The sequence below is a fragment of the Carettochelys insculpta genome, chromosome 2 (assembly GCF_033958435.1).
Source record: "Carettochelys insculpta isolate YL-2023 chromosome 2, ASM3395843v1, whole genome shotgun sequence".
NCBI classification, from domain to species: Eukaryota; Metazoa; Chordata; order Testudines; family Carettochelyidae; genus Carettochelys; species Carettochelys insculpta.
In genome coordinates this window covers 37,300,784-37,323,903 of record NC_134138.1, presented here as the reverse complement: position 1 = coordinate 37,323,903, position 23,120 = coordinate 37,300,784, and the positions used below count along the sequence as shown (strand labels likewise).

General features: G+C 41.3%; 1 protein-coding gene across 1 annotated transcript in view; it reads right to left on the bottom strand.

Annotated features, from left to right (window-relative positions):
- Window positions 1-23,120, bottom strand: part of RSPO2 (R-spondin 2) — a 204,463-nt gene that overhangs the window by 87,421 nt on the left and 93,922 nt on the right. The window contains exons 3-4 of the mRNA XM_074985657.1: window positions 11,290-11,433; window positions 7,812-8,000 (exon numbers count right to left, since the gene is read on the bottom strand). Of these exons, the coding sequence (XP_074841758.1) occupies window positions 7,812-8,000; window positions 11,290-11,433 (333 nt within the window). The remainder of the gene's footprint in view (window positions 1-7,811; window positions 8,001-11,289; window positions 11,434-23,120) is intronic.

Here is a 23,120-nt window from a genome sequence, read left to right as displayed (position 1 = left end):
CAATAAAGAAGATTCTGCAAATACCCTCAGGTCATATCCATAATATCACATTCTCTTTGAAATTCTTTCCTTAGTGCCACATTTTCAGTACCCTTGCCTTCAGCATGTTTGCATAGGGACAAAAACTTGGAACTTGACTGAACAGCTCTGTGGATGATGACATAGGAACAGACTCCAGCTTGCTCTCATGCAGTAAGGTTAGCAAGAGGTAAAATCAATGGTTCAAATTTACTTTCATTACTGAAGACAGTGAACAGATCTTTGAATACACTCTGGTGCAAAATTTTTGAATACAAGAGGGGCTTTTTACAAAGATGCTTTTCAGAATAAAAGTGGACATATGTGGCTCCCTTAACACACATTTTGCAGTGGTTAGATGTGATGAACACTTGTGTTCCAAATATAACACATCCAACAAAATATTTACTGTAGGTTTTATTTTTTTCATTTTAAAGTTTTACAGAAATATTTGCCCAGTGGTTAGGAGTTGGAGTTAACTGACATGGGGACAGAGACAAGACGTGAGGAGCTTTACCTTCCTGGGCTTCCAGTTCCTGATAGATAGGAAGTCCCTGTTCCTAATGCTGCAGATAAATTTAAGCATACTGGAAAAACAGTTACCAAAATTAAACTCAAACAGCAGAGAATCAAAGGACTGGAAGGGCCCTTAAGAGGTCTTCTAGTCCAGTCCACAGCACTCAGAACTAAGAAGTTGAAGTCTTCTTGGTTGGAGATCAGGAGGGGTCACGAATGATTGGAAAAAGGCAAATATAGTGCCCATCTTTTAAAAAGGAGAGAAGGACACCCCAGGAAACCATAGACCAGTCACCCTTATCTCACTCCCCCAAGAAATCATGGAGGGGATCCTCAAGGAATCCATTTTGAAGCACTTAGAAGAAGGGAAAGTGATCAAGAGTAGTAAATATGGATTCAGCAAGGGTAAGTCATGCCTAACCAATCTCATTAACTTCTATGATTAGCTAACTGGCTCTGTGCATGTGATATACCTTGACTTTAGCTAAGCTTTTGATATAGTCTCCAACAACATTCCTACCCATAAGTTAAGGAAGTATGTATTGGATAAATGGTCTGTAAGATGGACAGAAAGCTGGCTAGATGGACAACCCCATAGGGTAGTGATCAATGGCTCAATCTCTAGTTGGTGGTCAGTTTCAAGTGGAGCACCCCAAGGCTCAGTTCTAGGGCCAGTACCGTTCAACGCCTTTATTAAGGAACTGGATGAGGGGATAGATTGCACTCTCAGCAAATTTGCAAATGACATGAAGCTAGGGGTACAGGTAGATATGCTGGAGCGTAGGGATAGCATCCAGAGTGACCTAGATATATTGGAAGATTGGGCCAAAAGGTTCAACAAGGACAAGTGCAGAGTCCTGCACATGGGATGGAAGAATCCCAAGCATTGATACAGGCTAGGGACCGACTGGCTAAGTAGTAGTGCAGCAGAAAAGTACCTGAAGATTACAGTGGATGAGGGGCTGGATATGCGTCAAAAGTGTGCCCTTGTAGCCAAGAAGGCTAATAGCATATTGGGTGCATTAGGAGAAGCATTTCCAGCAGATCTAGAGAAGTTATTATTCCTCTCTATTCAGCACTGGTGAGGTCACATCTGGAGTATTGTGTCCAGTTGTGGGCCCCCCAATATAGAAAGGATGTGGATGCATTGGAGCAGGATCAGCAGAGGGCAATGAAAATGATTAGGGGGCTGGAGCACATGACCTATGAGGAGAGGCTGGGGGATTTGGGCTTATTTAGTTTGCAGAAGAGAAGAGTGAGGGGTGATTTGATATCAGCCTTCAACTTCCTGACGGTAGGGAATGGAGAGAGGCCGTTTTCCATAGTGACAGATGCCAGAAGGAGCAATGGTCTGAAGTTACAGTGGGAGAGGTGTAGGTTGGATATTAGGAAAAACTATTTCACCAGGAGGGTGGTGAAGCACTGGAATGTGTTACCTAGAGAGGTTGTGGAATCTCCATCCCTGGAGGTTTTTAAGTCCCGGCTTGACATAGTCATGGCTGCGATGACTTAGCTTGGGTTGATCCTGATTCAGGAAGGGGCCTGCACTAGGTGACCTCCTGAGGTCTCTTCCAGCCATAGGATTCTATGACATTCTCCTCCTTCCAATCATACACTGATGTCAGAGACAGCCTCCTTCTACCTTTCCCCCTTCAAACACGAGAGTTTAATGTGACACTCATCCCTTTGGTTTGTCTTCTTTTTCACTTACCAAATAGTCCCAAAATGACAGTAGTCCTTTCTAGAATTATACAAATAAACTGGAGGGAGTTCTGAGAAGAGTAACAAACATGTTCAGAGGCTAGGAGAACTGACTTACTAAGAAAGATTAAAAGGGCCTGGGATACAGCTTGTCAAGCAAAGATTACTGGGGGATGTGAGAACAGTCTATAAGTATATGGAAGGTGTAAACACTGAAGAAGGAAAGTACTAATGTATAAAGGTACACAGGGGACCAAAGTATGACTAATAGGATGAAAGGAAACATTTATGTTGAATTTAAAAGAGAATATACAAATATTGATCTAGGAAAATTTCTGGCTTGTGATGTGTGAAAGTTACGTTTGGGGCCCTTCATAATTAGACTGCATGGAACAGTAAAAAGTTTGCTGTAGATAACAGCTTGGCATTGGCGGGAGGATGGACAGGATAATCTAAGAAATCTTTTCTGTCTGTAACTCCTGTGATCCTATGAGGCATGTTACACCAATGAAACTAGGTAATATAGTTAACATTTACAAGACTACAAAGGTCAATATTTCCACTTGGAAATAATAATTTAGTCTACAGAATTGACAATCAAAATAACATCAGGTAACTTGTTTGAAGTCATCAGTGTACCATTGTATTTTAAAGGATGTTAATCATGTCAGCAGGAAAGAACTTAGGCCCTGTATGAAACTACCTTTCACTTTCACGCCAGCCTATATCTACACATAGCAAGGAAGAGATGAAGACACATGTGTTGCACAAGTACAGAGGCAGATGGGTAACATCCCAATCCATCATTGGCATGGAACTGCAGCAGATAATAAGAATGGCAAATGCAATTCTACTTTTTCTTCTACAAGGATCCATAAAATTAAAAAAAAAAAATCCTTCTTACGAAGTTTTCATGTACAATTCAGGCCCCATAAATAGTAGTTGAAATATAAACTAAACATACAGAATAGACAGCATATGTCCCAAGAACATGTACTTGACCCTATTCCACCAATAATATCCTTACTTCCTGTTCTCAGTTTAATCCATCACAATCTACAACCCTCTTTAGTTATATAATCTAATACGTATCCCATATATTGCTGTTAGTTTATACACTCAGAACATTAGAAGAAAGGTTTTATTATTATACCCTCTTAACATATATTTACACAGATTGTGGTTTTTAAAGTCACTAAATATTATTTTCCTTACAGTTTCTTTATTTCCCCAAGTTAAAAACTCAGAACATGTGTAACATTAGGATAATGCCATATTTGTAAAGAGCACTGACTAGTCTGTCCAAGCCAGATTGTACTAGATTTCTTGCTTTCCAAAATATTATGATTGGACTTAACATTTCTGGTGATCAGTCATCTAACATACTAAAATATGAACAAGTAATGGTGCTTTAGGATTCATCACCATGCCAAGTTACTGCACAGCATGCCACCATGTGACTCTATAGTACACCAGCCCACAAAACAGTAATATTCCCTGCGAAGACAGCTGCAGCTCCATGCAAGTCCCAGTGTGGAACATAGCAAATTATTACTTGAAAGCACAGTCTGTCCATTCTGGGACTTTCAGTGTAATGTAGCAGTGTCCAAACGGGACATTACTGTCCTGCATGCTGATGGTGCACAGTAATTTGCCATGTACACAAATGCTGAGCCCAACATTGTGCAAACAGTTAAAACATGAAAAATATAGCAGAGTCAGATTCAATTCTGGAGCTGGATCGAGGCTGGACAGGGAAAAAGCCAGCTCCTTCCATCCACTGTCTCTCAAATTCAAATCCTGTCCAGAGTTCTACAGGATCACACACCAGGACTCAGTTAACATACACACTCTATATAAAAACCACTGAGGAAAGGAAAAACCTACAGGATAAGCCCTAAATCCTGAGATTCTGGACATGCAAGCAGGAAACTCCATTCAGCGAGTAGCTTGGAGATAGCTGCTACAGTGAGTAGCTAGAAGCTACTTGGAAATAGTGGGGTTCCACAGCCAAAGACGATACAGCAGACCTTCCACGTGAAATTGAACACTGCATTTGTCTACAGTATATTTGCTTGATCATCTACTGCAGGGGTTCTCAACTAGGGGGATGCATAACTCCTCAGGGCATACATATCAAATCACCTAGATCTATGGATCATCTAGATCTGAGGACTGTGACACACAGGGTGTCACAAAAGCAGGTCTGGAATTAGGGGGTGGAAGTCATGTCAGGGGGTCCCTCAAAGCTAAGGTTCATGCTCCAGCCATGCTAAGTGGTGCTCAGGCTTCAGGAGTAGGGTAGTCTGGAAAGGTTCAAAATTACTGATTCAATGAATGAAGTCTTCAATATGTGGTCAAAAAACTTAACTTGGGCACGAGCCATGAATTTCTTGAAGCAGTATAAGGATTATCGTAGCTGCCTTAGAATTAAAACAGTCCTGTCCGAGTCTTTCTTGCCTTAGATACATACAGACCACACTCACTCCGGACCACTTCTCTCACGGTTATGCTTTGCACTCTACCAGACCATTGTCTGTAGCACACCTCTTTAATATTCCAGCTAGCTCCCCATCTTGCTTCTAGGAGATGGCAGAAGCAGCAGCTAGCTTTGCCTCCTCCAGAGTTTCCTTCCTCTCTGTTTATTTGCTCCCAGCTTCGGTGGCTGCTTCATGCTCTAATTAGCCCTTCAACTGTGCCTCCACTTGTTAATTGATCCTCTAGGTCTCAATTAACCCATAATGATGGGGATACCAGTGACAGGGTACTGGTCAGCTCCTGACTCAGGACCCTTGGCACACAGAGTAGACAAAGGACATAATGCATGAGCTGGACCCCTAGACAAGGCTTTCCCTTTCTTTTAAAAATAAGGTAGACAAGAGTTACAGAAAGGTATTTCACATTTCTAAAATACTACAGTGTTGCTTCTGTGCTAAGGTACCCACCAAAGCAGATTCTATAGACCAAATTATCAGGACTTTGACAGAAATGCACCTGTAAAATCCGTTTTCAGGGAACTCTCAGCATAACTTCAGAAGTCCTAGAAATACAGCTACTGGGGGTCCTGTCACACTCCCAAGGCATGGAAGTGGTTTCCATCAGATACAGGGTTTACAGTTTGGTTGAATGGCTCCCAGCACCCACACTTTACAAAATGTTCCAATACTGTTGCATAACTGGATGCTATATGCATACCTGTTTGCATACACAATTTCACCCATGTGTCTCAAATCACACAAGGAGATGGGTTGGGGTGGAAACTTATAGGCCGTGTCTACACTAGCCAAAAACTTCGAAATGGCCCTGCAAATGGCCATTTCGAAGTTTACTAATGAAGCATTGAAATACATATTCAGCGCCTCATTAGCATGCGGGCGGCCGTGGCACTTCGAAATTGACGCGGCTCACCGCCACGTGACTTGTCCAGACGGGGCTCCTTTTTGAAAGGACCCTGGCTGCTTCGAAGTGCCCTTATTCCTATGAGCAGATTTGCATGGCCATTTTGAAGTTTTTGGCTAGTGTAGACGTAGCCATATGGTTATATCCATCCTATCCAATGTTGGAACTAGAAAAAAATCTGTTATTTTCCCAAAGCCCATCCCATAAACTTCCATTAACATCCATGTACCAGAAATACCAGAAGAGGGCCTCATAACAAGAAGTCAATCAAAATATATTGTATAGGTCTTCATAATTTAACCATTCCCTTCCATTCTTTTCTACCAACAGAAAAATAGTTAACGAATGAGATGTCATGTTCAGGCTGTCTGCAAACACAAGCAAACCTGGCTACATTGATTTAAATGTCAATTCCACTCTGAAACTTATTGAGGACGGCTAAAGACTTAGAAAGAATAAATTCTGGGGTAGCCTCCAGAATAAAATACGAGCTCAATGAGTTACCACCAATCAACCTTTGATAGCAACCTTCAACTTCCTTAAAGGGAGTTGTTTGCATCCTCTGAAGAGGATGGAGAGACACTGTTCTCTGTAGTGACGGGTGGCAGAATAAGAATCAATGGTCTGAAGTTACAGAGGAAGACATGTAGTTTGGATATTAGGAAAAAATGTTTTACCAGGAGGGTGGTGAAGGACTGGAATGCATTACTGAGAGAGGTGGTGGACTCTCCATCCCTAGAAGTTTTTAAGTCCTCGCTTGACATAGCCATGGCTGGGATGATTTAGTTGGGGTTGATCCTGCTTTAGGCAAGGGGCTGGACTCGACCTCCTGAGGCCCCTTCCAGCCCTAGAATTCTATGATTCTATGATATGAATCCAACTCAACCTCCTATTCTGTCTGTCCACATCTCCTTCTGGCTGCCTCTCTGCCTCCCACATACATCCACCAATGCAGGACTGCTCCACTGAGTACATTTCCTAGTGATTTTCCCATTTAGTTTACTTGTCTTAAGAGGCTGGACTTTCATCACTCTTCTTGGGCAATTCTTCCACATCATAACAGAGCCTACTCCCAGGATGTTTTATTCCTCATGTTCAGCCAAAATGTTCTCCTATCTTAATGTGTGGTCTAATTGCTCCTGGAAGAGTCATGGAAAATGGACAGCCCAACTCTGAAACAAAAGCAGGGCTTTATAAATTTTAAATAAATACATATAAAAGAATTACTAATATTTGATGTATGTTAAAGTACAGTAGAACTACTTTTAAAGAAGTAGGAGGAGTCAGTATGGTAGCTTTTTTGGGATAATTTAAATTGTTGACAAATTGGTATCAAATTATTTTCCAAAGGAGAGAGTGTTCTGCTGCTAGTTGTATCAACAAAACGTTACTGGTTTGGTATGAACACTGTAGGCTGGTAATTTTTATCACCTATTAAATGGGTATGTTGGTATGAAATCTTGTGCTAATGTGACAATATGCACTGGATATTAGTCAAGTATTTGTTGTACAAAAGGAAAATGATTTGCCTCATAATTCTTCCCTGTAAACAATGGATTAAAATTTCCATTTCACTTTGTATAAGAATACTGATGAGCTTTGCAAGTAAAGTAGATTTGCAAGTAGTTTACATATCTACCAATATTCAAAATTTGGATCACATAAAGCACAGCCATTATCTGTAGAGGTCACACACTATGTTTCATGGTTTACTAGCAAAAAAAGGTTAACAACTATCCATAAGTGAGAGTGGTGAAAGATAAAATTAACTAAATCTAAGCAACAACCCTTGATTTATTCCGTATGGCCTGCCTTTTCAGAAACACATAGGTAGCTAGCAGTTTTGTTTTGCATGGTTTGAGAGGTGAGCATTTTTATCCTGCACAGAAACATAACAATGTATTGTACATACCATAAATTAAGAGAGAAATTTAAAAGCTTTAGCATAAGGTAAATGGGCGTGGGGGGGTCAGAAAAAATGGTACTATCAATTATCTCAAAACCCTTTAGCGGACTGGCTCTGCATGCAGTAGTACAGCTCTACTGCCTCTTCAGCACGCATAACTGCACAAGAGAGAGTAAGGGGAGGACTGTCCCTCTTGCTTGTTTTTCCAGCTTACAAATGTGTCTTAACTTAGAAAAGGCTTATACAATTGCTTGGAGGAGAGGATTCTTACCTCCTGGACAGTGTCTCACAGCCATTTTACATCTTCTGGACTCTGCAATGGTTGGGCATGGTATTGTGTCCTTTGCTGGCTTTTTCACAATTTGTCTTGTTCTTGTTTCCAGACCCCATTTAAATCCACAGGTTTTGTTATTTCTGCTGCAAGTTCCCCATTCACTCCATGGACCTACTTCACAGCCTTCTGATAAAGCAAAACAGGTCATAAATTAGTGGGCTTTCTCTATATCTGTGTCTCTTTCGCAATAGATGGCAACTCTAACTAGCAAGAGTATTAAATTTGAAGTTATTGGTCATAAAATTTATTGTTCAGTGACATCTCAGATTACAGTCTTAGTTTATAGTTTTTACAAGGCAGTTGTGTCAGAAACCTGAGTTATCCTAAAAATTGACACAAACAACTAGCCAATAACAGATTCTTTGTAACAATTCCCTCTTCATGGGTTTTGTTATTTTGATGGCTTTACCAATTCTCTCCTTAAATGAGGCCTGTTTCATATTTGACACTATCATATCCAGAAGATTCTTGCTTGTGTTTTTAGACTGTTTATCACTTGAAACTCAAAATTTGTGGATGAACATTTTTAATCTCGGTCTTTACCAAAGCAGGGTAAAATGGAGTTTTTGTACCAAAATGAATAGTCTTCTGAAACTTTGTTTGGTGGGCATATTCTGTTCCTATAGGATACATCTACACTTGCATTCCTCTTTTGAAAGAGGAATGCAAATGAGGGAAATTGAAAAATTAGGAATAAGGGTTCTTTCGAAGACAAGGCTTATTTTTGAAAGAGACCCATCTACACTGTTTTTTTTTCTTTTGAAGGAATATTGTCCAAAAAGAGATTATGGAAATGAAGCATGAGATATGTAAAGCAATGCCTCATTTGCATTTTGATTTTTCTCATTTGCATTCCACTTTCAAAAGAGGAGTGCAAGTGTAGACGTAGCTATACTGTTATTAGCAGAATAAACAAATGAATTAAAAAATCCAGATAAGAAGTTGGAGAAGGAGATCAATAAATAGAAATAAAACACAAAATCATACGATTATTTCACAAAAGCATTGGTATAGTAGTATTGTGAATGTCAACCATTCAGAAATAGTCAGCCCTCTTACTCCAACCCTCATCATGAGATGATCTTAAAAATCATAAAAAACAATAATTACTAATTAATTATATTGGGTTGTCTTCATTTGCTAGGTTTTTGAGCCTTTAAATTCATGTTCTCCTCAGTCACAAAGGCTCAGTTTTTTTAAAAAATGAAAACAGCATCCTACATGACATCATTCCAGGTGTGAGGCAAATCCATAACCAATGGATAGCTGCTCACTCAGTCAGCTCACCAGCAGATAGATGATCATGTCCATGGCAGCTTGCAAGGAGGAGGAGGACCTCCTCACAGAGCCCCTGCTACACAACCTCCAGCTCGATATGCAGGGGATGGAATCCCGTCCCCCTTGAGGACTGGAAATAGGTCTTACGTGGTCAGAGACCTCCCAGACTATGATTGCAGGAACAGGCTGGACTCCATAGTGGAACCAGTGAATGGAACTGACCATTGGTCATGTTCCCCATGATGTGCTACAGGCAGTGAGGGCAGCCTCAGTGCTCACCTCTCACACCTTCCTTTAGCTAGTCCTGGAGGAGCATAACTGCCCCTCACCCCAGACTGCTGAATGTCACCATCAGGCCTTTGCCCTGCTAGCCTCCCCACCTCCCCCACCCACATACCTCCTGAGCCAGTGACACAAAATACCACTGGTCTGCCTCTGAATCACCCCCCAGGAAACATGAGTATGCACTAGTGCTCCACACCTTTCATTTCCTCACCCTCACGTTCCACCCGGACACCAAATGGAGGGACTCCTACCACCCACTCTGATCCCAGGGCCTGCTGGGGTCATTCAGTGGCTCCTTCATGGACCAGTGAGGACAAACATGTACCTGGAGCAGTTCATCACCTCTCCTGGCACCTGTCCCTTCTGCAGTGAGAGAGACACCCTGGTGCACCTTTATATAGGGTGCACCAGACTGGTAGAGCCCTTTGTCAAGCTCCTCCAAAAACTTCTTAAATTCTGGCAGCACTTTTCTCCACTCCTCTTGACATACACACATACTATCTATGCTCCTATGAAGTCACAAGATCTCATCAACCTTCTCCTGGTGCCGCCCAAGGTGGTGCTCTACCATCCTGGGGAGGGAGATGGGGTGGAGGCTTTGTGACTGAGAGACTATTTCTGATCCTTTTTCAAGACACATCTCCAGGCAAAATTCCTTTGACTACTGGCTCTCTGGATCCTTAGAGTAGCATTGAGTGCTGTCTGGGGGTCTCTCCTTGGCATCCCCCCTTTGGATCACGGATGTTATCTCTGTGGCTTTCACTCCCATCCCTTTGTTAATTTTACTGACTCTTGTCATTAGTTGATGCCTGGGTCTGGTGCCCCTATCTCTTATGCTACCTGATCCTCTCAGCCTGGTCCTGCTCCTGCCTGAGTCTTGCCCAAGCACAGTTCCAGTCTTGTCCTTGTCCTGCTCTGACCTTGCCTCTACCTTTTGACCCCCATGGGGCTCTGACTGGCTTCAGAAAAAGGTAAATGAATTCAGAGTTAAAATCCCCTTCTCAGTATCTGGCTGGACAATGGATATTGCTAGGGTGGAGCTAGGCTATTCTCAGTGGTAACAGATGACAGAACAAGAAGCAATGGTCTCAAGTTGTAGTGGGAGAGGTATAGGTTAGATACAAGGAAAAGCTAGCTCCTGAGGATAGTGAAGCACTGGAATGGGTTGCCTTGGGCAGTGGTAGAATCTCCATCCTTAGAGGTTTTTAAGGCCAGGCTTGACAAAGCCTTGGCTGGTATGATTTAGTTCGGGTTAGCCTTGCTTTGAACAGGAGGTTGGACTAAATGACCTCCTGAAGTCTCTTCCAACCTTATTCTTCTATGATTTTATGATATTGCATGGGTAGACTTAGGAGTGCAGCAACCCCATAGTTAGTTTATATGATATGTAAAGGCCTGGTTTAGAAGTCTGCTGGAGAATGAGGTTTTCAACAGCCAAGGTAAAAGACCGCACTGATGGTAAACTTATAAAAAACATTGACTAAACTCTGCTGTAGAACAGAGCATGCAATATTGTGCTGTTTACAAAACTGGAGAAAGTTACAATGATAGAAATTTTTTTTCTGAGAACAGTGACTAATGTATTGAGACAAGAAAAGAGAGTTGGATAAAAATAGCTTGATCTAGTTTATATACCAACATTGGTAAGAAAAAAAATGTGTGATGTAATTACTTGAACTTGTCCCCCTTAATGTCTAGAGAATTCAAAATGTCAGCACACGGCTTTTATAATTTTCAGTCCCAATTAATAAGTCATTTTGGAATCAGAAATGCAGAATAAATCCAGAAGACATTTCATAAAGACACAGGTGTTAAAATAACTGCTACGACAGAGTTGTGCAAAGACACTCACCCACGCATTCCATAGTTTCCTCTAAGGATGCAAATCCATCTGGGCATTCTCCAAAACAACGGCCTCTGTGTAAGTAAAAGCCAGCTTTGCATTTGGTGCAAAAGTCTCTGCTGAAGCAAGAGTCGCAGTTTTCTATTCTGCATCCTGAGACATAGTTGAAAAAACTTCCAGTTAGAATAAGGCCAGACATGAAAACACTTTTAAAGCAATTTCATAGCAAAAACAATAGGGTTTTTAAAATGATATGGTCAACTTGAAATCCACACAATATTTTTTTCAATTATCTTTAGCTACCACATTTGCCTAAACTCTCTAGTGCTATTTTTTGTGGTTTTACAACCACATTTTCCTCTTTTTTTTTTATTTCTCTTCTCTGTTGCTGTATTAATGATATGCCCAAACAGCAGAAACTGACTTAACAGTGAAAATGTTGATATTAATAATGCAGAAAGTGCTACCAAATGCATGAAGAAGTTAAAAATGCCTGTTTTTTCCCTCTTGCCTCAGATGTTAAACAGTAAGTACATTAAAATTTCAAAAAAGTATAACTTTAGAGTTGACTATCTTCCTTTGTCAGAAAACATTGGGTTTAATATAATTATATTTTGCTGCGGTTCCTCCCACCTTACACACACATACACTTGTGTTTAAATAAATTTGTGGGGGATCAGAGGAGATGAATACATTTGAAGAAAGAGGAGTGGATATGTGGAAGTAGCCATTGTTGCCTATGATTGCATACAGGATCCAAGCAATGTGTTAGCTGACCCTGAACAAACAATCAATAACCACAAGAGAACACTTTCTTATGCTATACTTGATTTCTAAACTCACATCTGAATCCCTATTCTCTGGTACAAATACACAGGGTAAATAGGACTGAGCATCCTGTAACTTGACTTTCTGCTTCCCTTCTTGAATAGTAACAGACAGAAAGCCATGCTAGTCTCTATACTATGAAAACAAAAAGCAGTCCAGTAGCACTTTAAAGACTAACAAAATAATTTATTAGGTAATGAGCTTTCATGGGACAGACCTACTTCTTCAGGTCATAGACGTACCAGAACAGACTCAATATTTAAGGCACAGAGAACCAAAAATAGGAATCAAGGTTGGCAAATCAGAAAAATATTACCAAGGTGAGCAAATCAGAGAGTAGAGGGGCAGAAGGTATAAACCTGAATTACCCACCAGGAAAAATAAAAAAACAAATTGACAGGGCCAGACAGATACCCAGACACCAGCTACTCCAAGACAAGCCCAAAAGAGCCAAGAACAGAACACCACTTGTCATCACCTACAGCCCCCAACTCAAACCACTGCAACGCATTATTAAAGACCTACAACCTATCCTTAATAAGGTTGCCACATACCAGGAGGTCCTAGGTGACAGGCCTGTTCTCTTCTACAGACAACCTCCCAACCTTATCAGGATTCTCACCAATAATCACAGTCTATACCGCAGGAACACCAGTCCTGGAACTTTTCCTTGCAATAAAGCCCATTGCCTGCTTTGTCCACATATCTATTCTGGAGATACCATCACTGGGCCTAACCAGGTTATTCACAGAATCACAGGCACATTCTCATGTTCCTCAACTAACATCATATATGCCATCATGTGCCAACAGTGCCCAGATGCTTTGTATATTGGACACACTTCAAACTCTCCTCGACAAAGAATTAATGGGCACAAAACAGACATAAAAACATTCCTGATCCACAAACCGGTCAACCAGCATTTTAATGGAGTGGGACATTATGTTAGTGACCTGAAGGTTTGTGTCTTACTGAAGAGGAATTTTCACAACAGATCAGAAAGAGAGGCTCCTGAACTCTCTTTTATATTCAAATTCGACACATTAACATGTGGTTTGAACCGGGATGGCAATTTTTTAGGTCATTATAGGGGCTCTTTTGCATACTTGGCTTAATCTAATTCTTGACTCCCCCCCACCCCTTCTGCCCCTGTGCTCTCTGATTTGCTCACCTTGATAATATTTTTCTGATTTGTCAACCTTGATTACTATTTTTGGTTCTCTGTGCCTTAAATATTGAGTCTGTTCTGGTATGGCTATGGTCTGAAGAAGTGGGTCTGTCCCATGAAAGCTCATCACCTAACAAATTATTTTGTTTGTCTTTAAAGTACAACTGGACTGCTTTTTTGCTTTCCTTCTTGTTACATAAGAACAGCTATATCGGGTCAGACCATAGGTCCATCAAGCCCAGTATCCTGTCTTCTGACAGTGGCCAATGCCAGGTGCCCCAGAGGGAATGAACAGAACAGGTAATCATCAAGTGATCAATTTCCTGTCACCCATTTCCAGCCTCTGGCAAAGAGAGGCTAGGAACACCATCCAGGCCCATGCCCATTGATTCACCTATCCCCCATGAATTTATCTAGTTCTTTTTTAAACTCTACTATAGTCTTTGTCTTCACAACATTACATGACATATATCTCTTTCAGAGCATATTTAAGTAGCTTCCATGTTGCATCTCAGGATTTTGATTTCCTTTCTCTGTTCTTGACCAGCTTTCTCTCCCCACTTCTAAAATATATAGTCACAGCAGTGTTCCCTGTAGGCTGAGGGCTAACGCTGACAGCCTTTGTCGAGTGGTGGTGCATATCCATGCATGCCTTGGTACACACAAAGTTTATTCCACATATGGATGGAAAAATTTCAAGGGAACACTAAGTCACAGTGCTCGTTTTTAGTAAAACCCCTTTCCTGTTGATGCTGAAACTATTCTATAATAGTTGCTTCTACTGACTGTCCAGCTAGTTACATTTAAAGATGATACCTTTGTGTCACTTAGAATTGAATTGAATGCTGGAGAAAATGAGGTAGGTTCAGAAGTTAAAATAGGAAAAGACCTAGTTAAAGATTACTTAGAAAAGTTAGATGACTTGAAGTCACCAAGGCCCTCATGAAATTCATCCTATACTCAAGGGCCGTTTCACTTTCTTTGAAAGTGGCATGGTAATACATTGTCTGAAATATGCTAATGAGGTGCGGATGCAAATTCCCCACATCTCATTAGCATAAGGTCATGTGATTTGGAGTCCAGAAGACCCCTTCTTCCCAAAAATTTTTGGGAAGAAGGGGCCTCTGGAAGAAGGACTTCCTGCCAGAAGCTCCCCCGGTGCCGCGTTTCTACACAGCGTTTTGGAGTCTGGAAGGACGGTCTTCAGGACTCCAAATCACGTGACTGTATGCTAATGAGGTGCAAGGAATTTGCATCCATGCCTCCTTAGTATATTTGGGCTGTGTATTACCATGGCCTGTGTAGAAATGGCCAAGGAGACTATAGAGGAGTATGTGAGCCATTAGCTATCATCTTTGAAAAGGCATGGAAGATGGTAGAGATTCCAGAAGATTGGAAAAGGGCAAATGTAGTGCCCATATATCAATAGGGAAATAAGGACAAACTAGAAAATTATAGCCCAGTCAGCTTAACTTCTGTTCCAAGAAAGATAATAAAGCAAATAATAAAGGAATCCATTTACAAACATCTGGAAGATAATGTGAAAAGTCACAGTCAGCATGCATCGGTAAAGAGCAATTCATGTCAAACTAACCTGACAGCTTTCTTTGAAAGATCACAAGTCTCATGGATAAGTGGAATGTGGTAGATCTGGTATACCTAGACTTCAGTAAACCATTTTATACAGTATCACATGATCTTATTATAAATAAACTAGTGAACTATGTTCTAGACAGGGTTACTATAAATTGGGTCCAAAACTGGTTGGATAACCATTCCCAGAGAGTTAGTATCAATGGTTCACAGTCATGCTGAAAGGACATAACATGTGGAGTTCCACAGGAATCAGTTTTGGTACTGGTTCTGTTCAATATCATCATAAATGATTTAGATAATGCCATAGAAAGTGCAGATTATACCAAATTAGGAGGGGCTGCAATTGCTTTGGAGGATAGGATTATAATTCAAAATGATCTGGACAAACTGGAAAACTGATCTGAGGTAAATAGGATGAAATTCAGTAAGGACAAATGCAAAGTACTCCACTTAGGAAGGAACAATCAGTTGCATGCTTACAAAATGGGAAGTCACCTTCTAGGAAGCAGCACTGCAGGAAGGAATCTAGGGTTCATCATGGTCAACAAGCTAAATGAGTCAACAGTGTGACATTGTTGCAAAAAAGTAAACATTATTCTGGGATATATTTACAGAAGTGTTTTAAACAAGCCTTGAGAAGTAATTCTTCCACTTTACTCTGCACTGATTAGGCCTCAGCTAGAGTTTGCTGCATCCAGTTGTGACGATCACATTTCAGGAAAGACACAGCTATATTCGAGAAAGTCCAGAGAAGAGCAACAAAAATTATTTAAGTCCTATAAAACATGGTCTCTGAGGGCAGGCTGAGAAAACTGGGTTTATTAAGTCTGGAAAAGAGAAGACTGAGAGGGAGTATTATAACAACTTTCAAGTACCTAAAACGTTGTTACTAGTAGGAAAGAAAAAAATTGTTCTCCTTGGCCTCTTATGATAGGACAAGGAGCAATGAGCTTAACTTGCTGCAAGGGAGGGTTACAATGAACATTAGGAAAAACTTCCTAACTGTCAGGGTGTTTAAGCACTGGAATAAATTGGCTAGGAACGTTGTGGAAACACCATCATTGAGATTTTAAAGTGCAGGTTAGACAAACACCTGTCAGGGATGGTATAGATAAGTGGTAGGCAACCTGTAGCCCATGGACTTCATGAGGCCTATCAAGGTTTATGTGCAGCTTCCAACACTTTTTTTTTTTTTTAAGAAACTGTTGCTGCATGCTTTCCTACCAGTTTACTAAAGTGACCTGCATGTAAAGCAAAGGTAGTGAAGTGAGGTGTGTGCTGATTTCACATTATGTTGACTGTGAGAACCAGGAGTTCTTTCTGCATCCAGTCATAGCACAACTATGGTTCAGTCGACATACTCAGCAAATTCTAGGTACACGAGCACAGTTAGCAAAACTGCTTTATCACAGAATAACAGAATCATAGGGCTGGAAGGGACCTCAGGAGGTCATCTAGTCCAGCCACCTGCTTCAAGCAGGATCAACCCCCACTAAGTCATCCCAGCCAGGACGTTGTCAAGCTGGGACTTAAAAACCTTCAGGGTTGAAGAATCCGCCACCTCCCTAGGCAACGCATTCCAATGCTTCACCACCTGCCCGGTGAAGTAGTTTTTCCTAATATCTAACCTACACTTCTCCCTCTTCAACTTCAGACCATTACTCTTTGTTCTGCCATTCGACACCACTGAGAACAGTTTCTCACCCTCCTCTTTAGAGCTCCACTGCAAGAAAGGTATTAAGTCACCCCAAGTCTTCTCTTCTGTAAACTAAACAAGCCCAAATCCCTCAGCCTATCCTCATAGGTCTTGTGCTCCAGCCCCTTAATCGCTTTTGTTGCCTTCTGCTGAACCTGCTCCAGCACATCCACGTCCTCTTTATACTGGGGGGGGGGCTCAAAACTGGACACAATATTCCAGATGAGGCCTCACCAGTGCCGAACAGATGGGAATAACTACTTCTCTAGCTCTGCTCGAAATGCTCCTCCTAATGCACCTCAGTATGCTGTTGGCCTTCTTGGCTACAACGTACACTGTTTACTCATATCCAGCCTTTCATTCACCACAACTCCTGGGTCACTTTCTGTCATACTGCTGCTGAGCCAGTCAGTCCCCAGCCTATAACAGTGCTTGGGATTCTTCTGTCTCAGGGGCAGGATTCTACACTTCTCCTTGTTGAACTGCATCATGTTTCTTTTGGCCCAGTCCTCCACTTTATCCAGGTCACTCTGGATTCTCTCTCTACCCTCCAACTTATCTACCTGCCGCCCTAGTTTTGTGCCATCTGCAAACTTGCTGAGCGTGCAATCCAGTCCCTCATCCAGGTCATTAATAAAGATATTGAACAACACCGGCCCCAGAACCAAGCCTTGTGGCACCCCACTTGAAACCGACCACCATCCAAATGTTGAGCCATTGACCACTACCCATTGGGCTTGACCTTCAAGCCATTTTTCTATCCATCTTATAGTCCAAGGATCCAAGCCATATTTCCTTAACTTATGGACTAGAATGTTGTGGGAGACCGTATCAAAAGCTTTGCTGAAGTCAAGGTATATCATATCCACTAACTTCCCCATGTCCACCAAACCTGTTACCTCGTCATGGAAGCTAATCAGATTGGTCAGGCAGAACTTGCCCCTGGTGAATCCATGTTGGCTACTTTTGATCACTTTCCCCTCTTCCAAGCGCTCCAAAAGGGATTCCGTGAGGATCCCCTCCATTATTTTCCTAGGGATTGAGGTGAGGCTCACCGGTCTATAGTTCCCTGGATTGTCCTTCTTTCCTTTTTCAAAGACAGGCACTACGTTTGCCTTTTTCCAGTCATCCGGTATCTCCCTTGATCTCCAAGACTCTTCAAAGATAATGGTCAAAGTTTCAGCAATGACATCTGCCACTTCCCTCAGTATCCTCAGGTACATTAAATCCAGACTCATGGATTGGTGTACATCTAGTTTTTCCAGATACCTCAGAACTTGTTCCTTCCCCACAGATGGCTGCCCTCCACCTTCCCATACTGCACTGTCTAGGACCGTCATGTGGGAGTTGATTTTGTCCATGAAGACTGAGGCAAAAAAAGCATTGATTACTTCAGCTTTTCCTACATCATCTGTCACTAGGTTATCTCTCGCATCCCGTAATGGCCCCACACCTTCTCTGATAACCCGTTTATTGTTAACATGCCTGTAGAAATCCTTTTTGTTACTCTTCACATCCCTTGCCAGCTGCAGTTCCAATTGTGCTTTTGCTTTCCGGATTACTGCCCAGCATTCTCCAGCCATATGTTTATACCCCTCCTTAGTCAACTTTCCATGTTTCCATTTCTTGTACACATCCTTTTTGAGTTTAAGCTGACTAAGGATTTCCCTGTTAACCCAAGCTGGTTGCCTACCCTGTTTGCATTTCTTATTATGCAGCAGGATGGTCTGTTCCTGTGCCTTCAGTAAGACGTCTTAAAATACTGCCAGTTCTCTTGAACTCTTTTCCCCTTCATCTTTGTTTCCCAAGGGATACTGCTCATTAATTCTCTCAGGGAGTCGAAGACTGCTCTTCTGAAATCAAGGGTCTATATGTTACTGCTCACCCTTCTTCCTTTTGTCTGGATCCTGAAAGTTATGATCTCAAAATCTACGATCTTCTCCTAGGACACTATCTTAGTTACAACAATCTTGTGGCTCATTGAGATGAAGGAGGGCCACAAATGCAGCCCACTCATTAGCCTAAGTTGCCTATTGCTGTTGTAGATGCTGCTTGGTACTACCGTGAGCGCAGGGGAATGAACTTGATGACCTCTCAAGGACTCTTCCAGTTCTAGTATTCTACGATTCTGTGACTTACTGCTGCTCTTGAGTGTCCCAGCAGCAGTAATTAAGGAACAATCTGTTAAAGTCTCAACAAATTGCTTCTAAGCCATCTGTGGGCAACACCTTATATAATCCAGTTTACATATGGATTACCAACACTGTTTTAAATAGAAAAATGTAACTAAATCTAATTTTGCTAAGAATATATAACTTAAAACACAGAATAGGCTCTCCCTCATCCCAAAGTCTGGTCTGGATGTACACACAGAGCAGGAAGAGAAGAGGCTTCTACTTCCCCAAAGCAACACGTCTATGCACTAATCCTCCACTGTTTATGCTTTCTAAACTTTCACTTGACCTCTAAGACATTAGTTTTGTGATATGAATATTAAGAATATCAATAAATATGATTAAGTATGTTTGCTAATTGAAAAACTAAAGATTAAGGTAAAATTCAGAAAACTAACCATGAAAACCTTTAGGATCAACATGTCAGTCATTGTGTTAGCATATAAAACAGGGATATAACTTGGAGGTTTATGAATGGGCCAACACACATAAAAAAGGGGACTAGTTATTTAGAGAGAGATAGAAACTGAGATACAGATACACAGAGAGAAAAGTCTGAAAACTGGGCATACTTTAAAAACTATGAGATAATTTCTGCAAAGTATCTCACACACAATGCAAAATGTCCAAAGAGATTTAAAAAAATCCATTGATAAAATAAGATCACACACACATATTATAAATCAAATATATTTGAAATACTTATTCCTTTTAAAAATGTAATAAACTGCATCAATATGTCCATCACTGGCCATGTGAACTTACTGCAGAAAAGCATTTGGAATTCATTTGTGCAACATTGTATTAGTTTTTGTTGTTACTTATGTCGTTCATTTCTTTTTCATTCTTTCCAAAGGAGCAAGTTGACCCAGTGTGGTACTTCTGAAACAGCTATTTGTAATTTCCCCTAGGAATTTTAGAAGTTTATGAATTCTTTAGAAACAAGGATGTTAGTATTTATTCTTGAACCTTAGAGTTGCAACAGGGCCACTTAAACTGATGGGACTTTTCATTATCTGCAGCAGGTAGGAAAACACCAGAGATTTTACAGCAACTCTTGTGATGTTGAATTGTGTGATGTCGCGCAGGAAAAGTAACGTGAACTTTAGGACAACCTTTGCGATTATGCAGGACTTAAAATTAGCTTACTAAGGTCTTCAACATACCAAATGTAATAGTTCAGCAGGGGGAAGGAAGGATATCTCAGTGGTTGGTGCATTGGGCTGCTAAACCCAGGGTTATGAGCTCAATTCTTGAGGGGGCCATTTAGGGATTCAGGCAAATACACATCAGGGATAGTACTTGGTCCTGCCAAGAGGGGACTGGACTAGATGACCTCCCCAGGTCCCTTCCAGTTCTAGGAGACATGCATCTCCAATTTAAATTAACTTAATTTACAACTACCACATGGGAGTAACAGGTTCTCCCTCTGTTCTACAGAACTGTCTTAGGCTACATCTACGGTATGATCGAGGAGCGTGACTCTCCTGCTTCTGTACACAAACTCGTGCTAGCTCTCACAAAGCTAGCACGTTTACAAATAGCTGTGTAGCTGTGGTGAAAGCGGGAAGCAGGAAGGGGGGTTGGTATGGCTGGACCAAGCCAAGCACAAACCTGTCTGAAACTCAGGGATATGTACTAGGCACAGCTCAGCCATACCTCCACCAACACTTCCTGTGGTACCCTGGCTGCACTGCTATGTATACACAAACTAGATAAATGAGAGCTAGCATGAGGATGTATACACAGGCAAAAGAATCACATCGATAATTCATAGGGGCGACAGAGCCTCTTGGCTCCCATGACCATTGTATCTGAAACCCTCACAACTGGTTTACATATTTATCCCCAAAACATCCTTGTAAAGTGAGGCTACACATCCCTCCATTGTACAGCTGGAAACCTGAGAGACAAAGTGATTTGCCCAAGGTCACACAGGGACTCTGTGGCAAAACAGGAAATCAAACACATTTTCCAGACCCAAGGCTAATCCTCTAACCACTGTACTGCTCATTTTCTCCACATGAATGGTCTGCTGTTAGCACTAGGCCCCAGAGAGCCTTAAAATGACATTCACACACTCTTGTTTAGATAAATGCAAATGGTTCAGATGCTTACTCAAAATTTAATTGCCAAAAACAGGATGGTCAGCTGCCCTGCTGTTTCATTTCCTCTACTTTTTTGCCTGACTGGATCTCCAAGGGGCCTAGCATCTGTGTATATGGAGAAGGCTAGGAGGTGATGGTCAGTGAGAACATAAATTGGCTTCCATCCATCAACCCCTGATCCTGAGTTAGCTCCTTCCTGCAGCAAATAGATTTCCAAAGTCCTTACTCAGACACTACTCATATTGAAGTCAAAATAAATTGCTTCATGTTCGCAAAAGAAGCTGAGATCCTTGTTTGGAAGAAAACAGAAATATTTAATATCGGTAGGGATTTTGTCTGGCTGAGGACCATGCCCTTAATTTTAAACCTATAATACAAGTGAACGGCAAATTAAGAGCCAGACCCTGCAATGCCTCTCCCAGGTTAGCAAGCACTTTCAGAAGAAGGCCATAGGGGTTATGTCTACACTAGAGAGTTTTGTCAACAAAACCTGTGGCGCATTCACATTCCCAAGGCATTCTGTCAACAGTGAATTGACAGAATGTGGCACTTTTGTCGAGAGAGTTCTGCCGCTCCCCCGTGAGACAGAACGCCTCTGTTGCCAGAGATCTGTTGACAGAAAGCCAGTCTGGACATTCCTGGACAGGGACACCGGGCAGCCTTGTCTGCTGTGCTTCCCGTTGACCATTTCATCGAGAGAGCAGCCAGTCAGTCATAGTGGATCACTCCTTCCATTCACTTTACTTTCCATTCAATTGTCTGGACACAATTTGTCAAGAGAAGTTTTGTCAGAAGACATCTTCTGACAGTAACTTCTGTCAACAGATTGCTCTAGTGCAGACACAGCCAAGTTTACTTGCTGTGATGGCGTCCTGCAACAGTTAATTGCAATGTATGTTTGTTATATTCAAGATGCATTGCAAATATTTCATTCATTGCAAATCTTGACTCAAATGTCCAGTATGTTTAAATATCCAAAAGAACATTTGCTTCTTGCCCACCCACACAAGACAATTTGAAAAGAAATCAAGGTTCTTCCAAATCTTTAGTCCAATGATGAGGTACAGAACAGAACATGAAAAGAAAAATTAGCGTCATGTGACCCTCCCTCACAACCAAGTGACGCAAATGTTACTTGAAATAATGCATTATCTATTACTTACAAAACTGAGAGGGAATAACATGTTTTGAATTTGATTTAATTTCTAGATGGTCTGGTGGTTCCTTCGGGCCTTAAACTCTATGACTCATTTGTGTACCATTGTTTCAAATGAAAAAACCACTTGCTAAAAGCACCCTTTGATAAAAGTGCTATATTCTTCCTTGATGAATTTTCACTTCACCCAATTTTATGGAAACTCCCTTAAAACTGTCCTTGGTTTGGTTTAACAGAACATATGCAAAAAGACTGTTTAAAAGTTAAATTTACAATTCTATTTCATTTCAGTTTCTTATTCATAATTCAAACCACCTATCTTATTTCCATAATTTACTTTTTTTTTTTGTAGCTCATGGCTTTTTTTGTGTGGGGGTGACTGTTCTGAATTTTTGTTTTATTGTATTACCACAAAGTCCCCAATGTTATAATTACATTATGGAGGCACCGGTAGCTGCTCCTTAATTAAGGTTGAATGGAGATTTCCTCTTAGAGCAACTGACATTCATTTCTTTTTCTTACAAAGATGACTGATTCTGATTACCAGACTCTTACCATATAACCTAGTCCAGATTCATTTTTGTGGGGAGGGGAAATAACGAAAAAACATTTGTGCACTACTTTAAGAGTTGTAAGATTCAGACTCTCTACTGTATCCTCTCATGGGCCTTAGAATTGCTGAGGGCCAGCCCCCATCTTAATTAATAATCACCCCAAAGCAGCCATGGCTAAGTAGAGAGCAGTACACAATGACCACTCTTACTACACCCGTAGCAAGTACTCTACATGTGTCAGCCGCTAGAGGTCTTCAACCTAGGCCTATCAAGCATGAGCCTTATTTACTGCACCAGCCCATGAAAAGGTAATTGCTGTTTATACCCCACCACCAGCATCTACACCCATTGACCCATTGTAGGGTCAAATGCCTAATAGCAGACTGCTGATTGGAAACCAGTGGCTATAAAACTTTCAGTTCCTTGTCTAACCTAAGCAACTAATTGCTAGGTCTGTTGCTGCCCAGACTTCTCAGACCACGTCCCAGCTTCTTTTCCTTTCTCATCTTGCTTCTGCTATCACACCTCATCTCAGTTCCTGTCGGTATGTCTTGATCCTG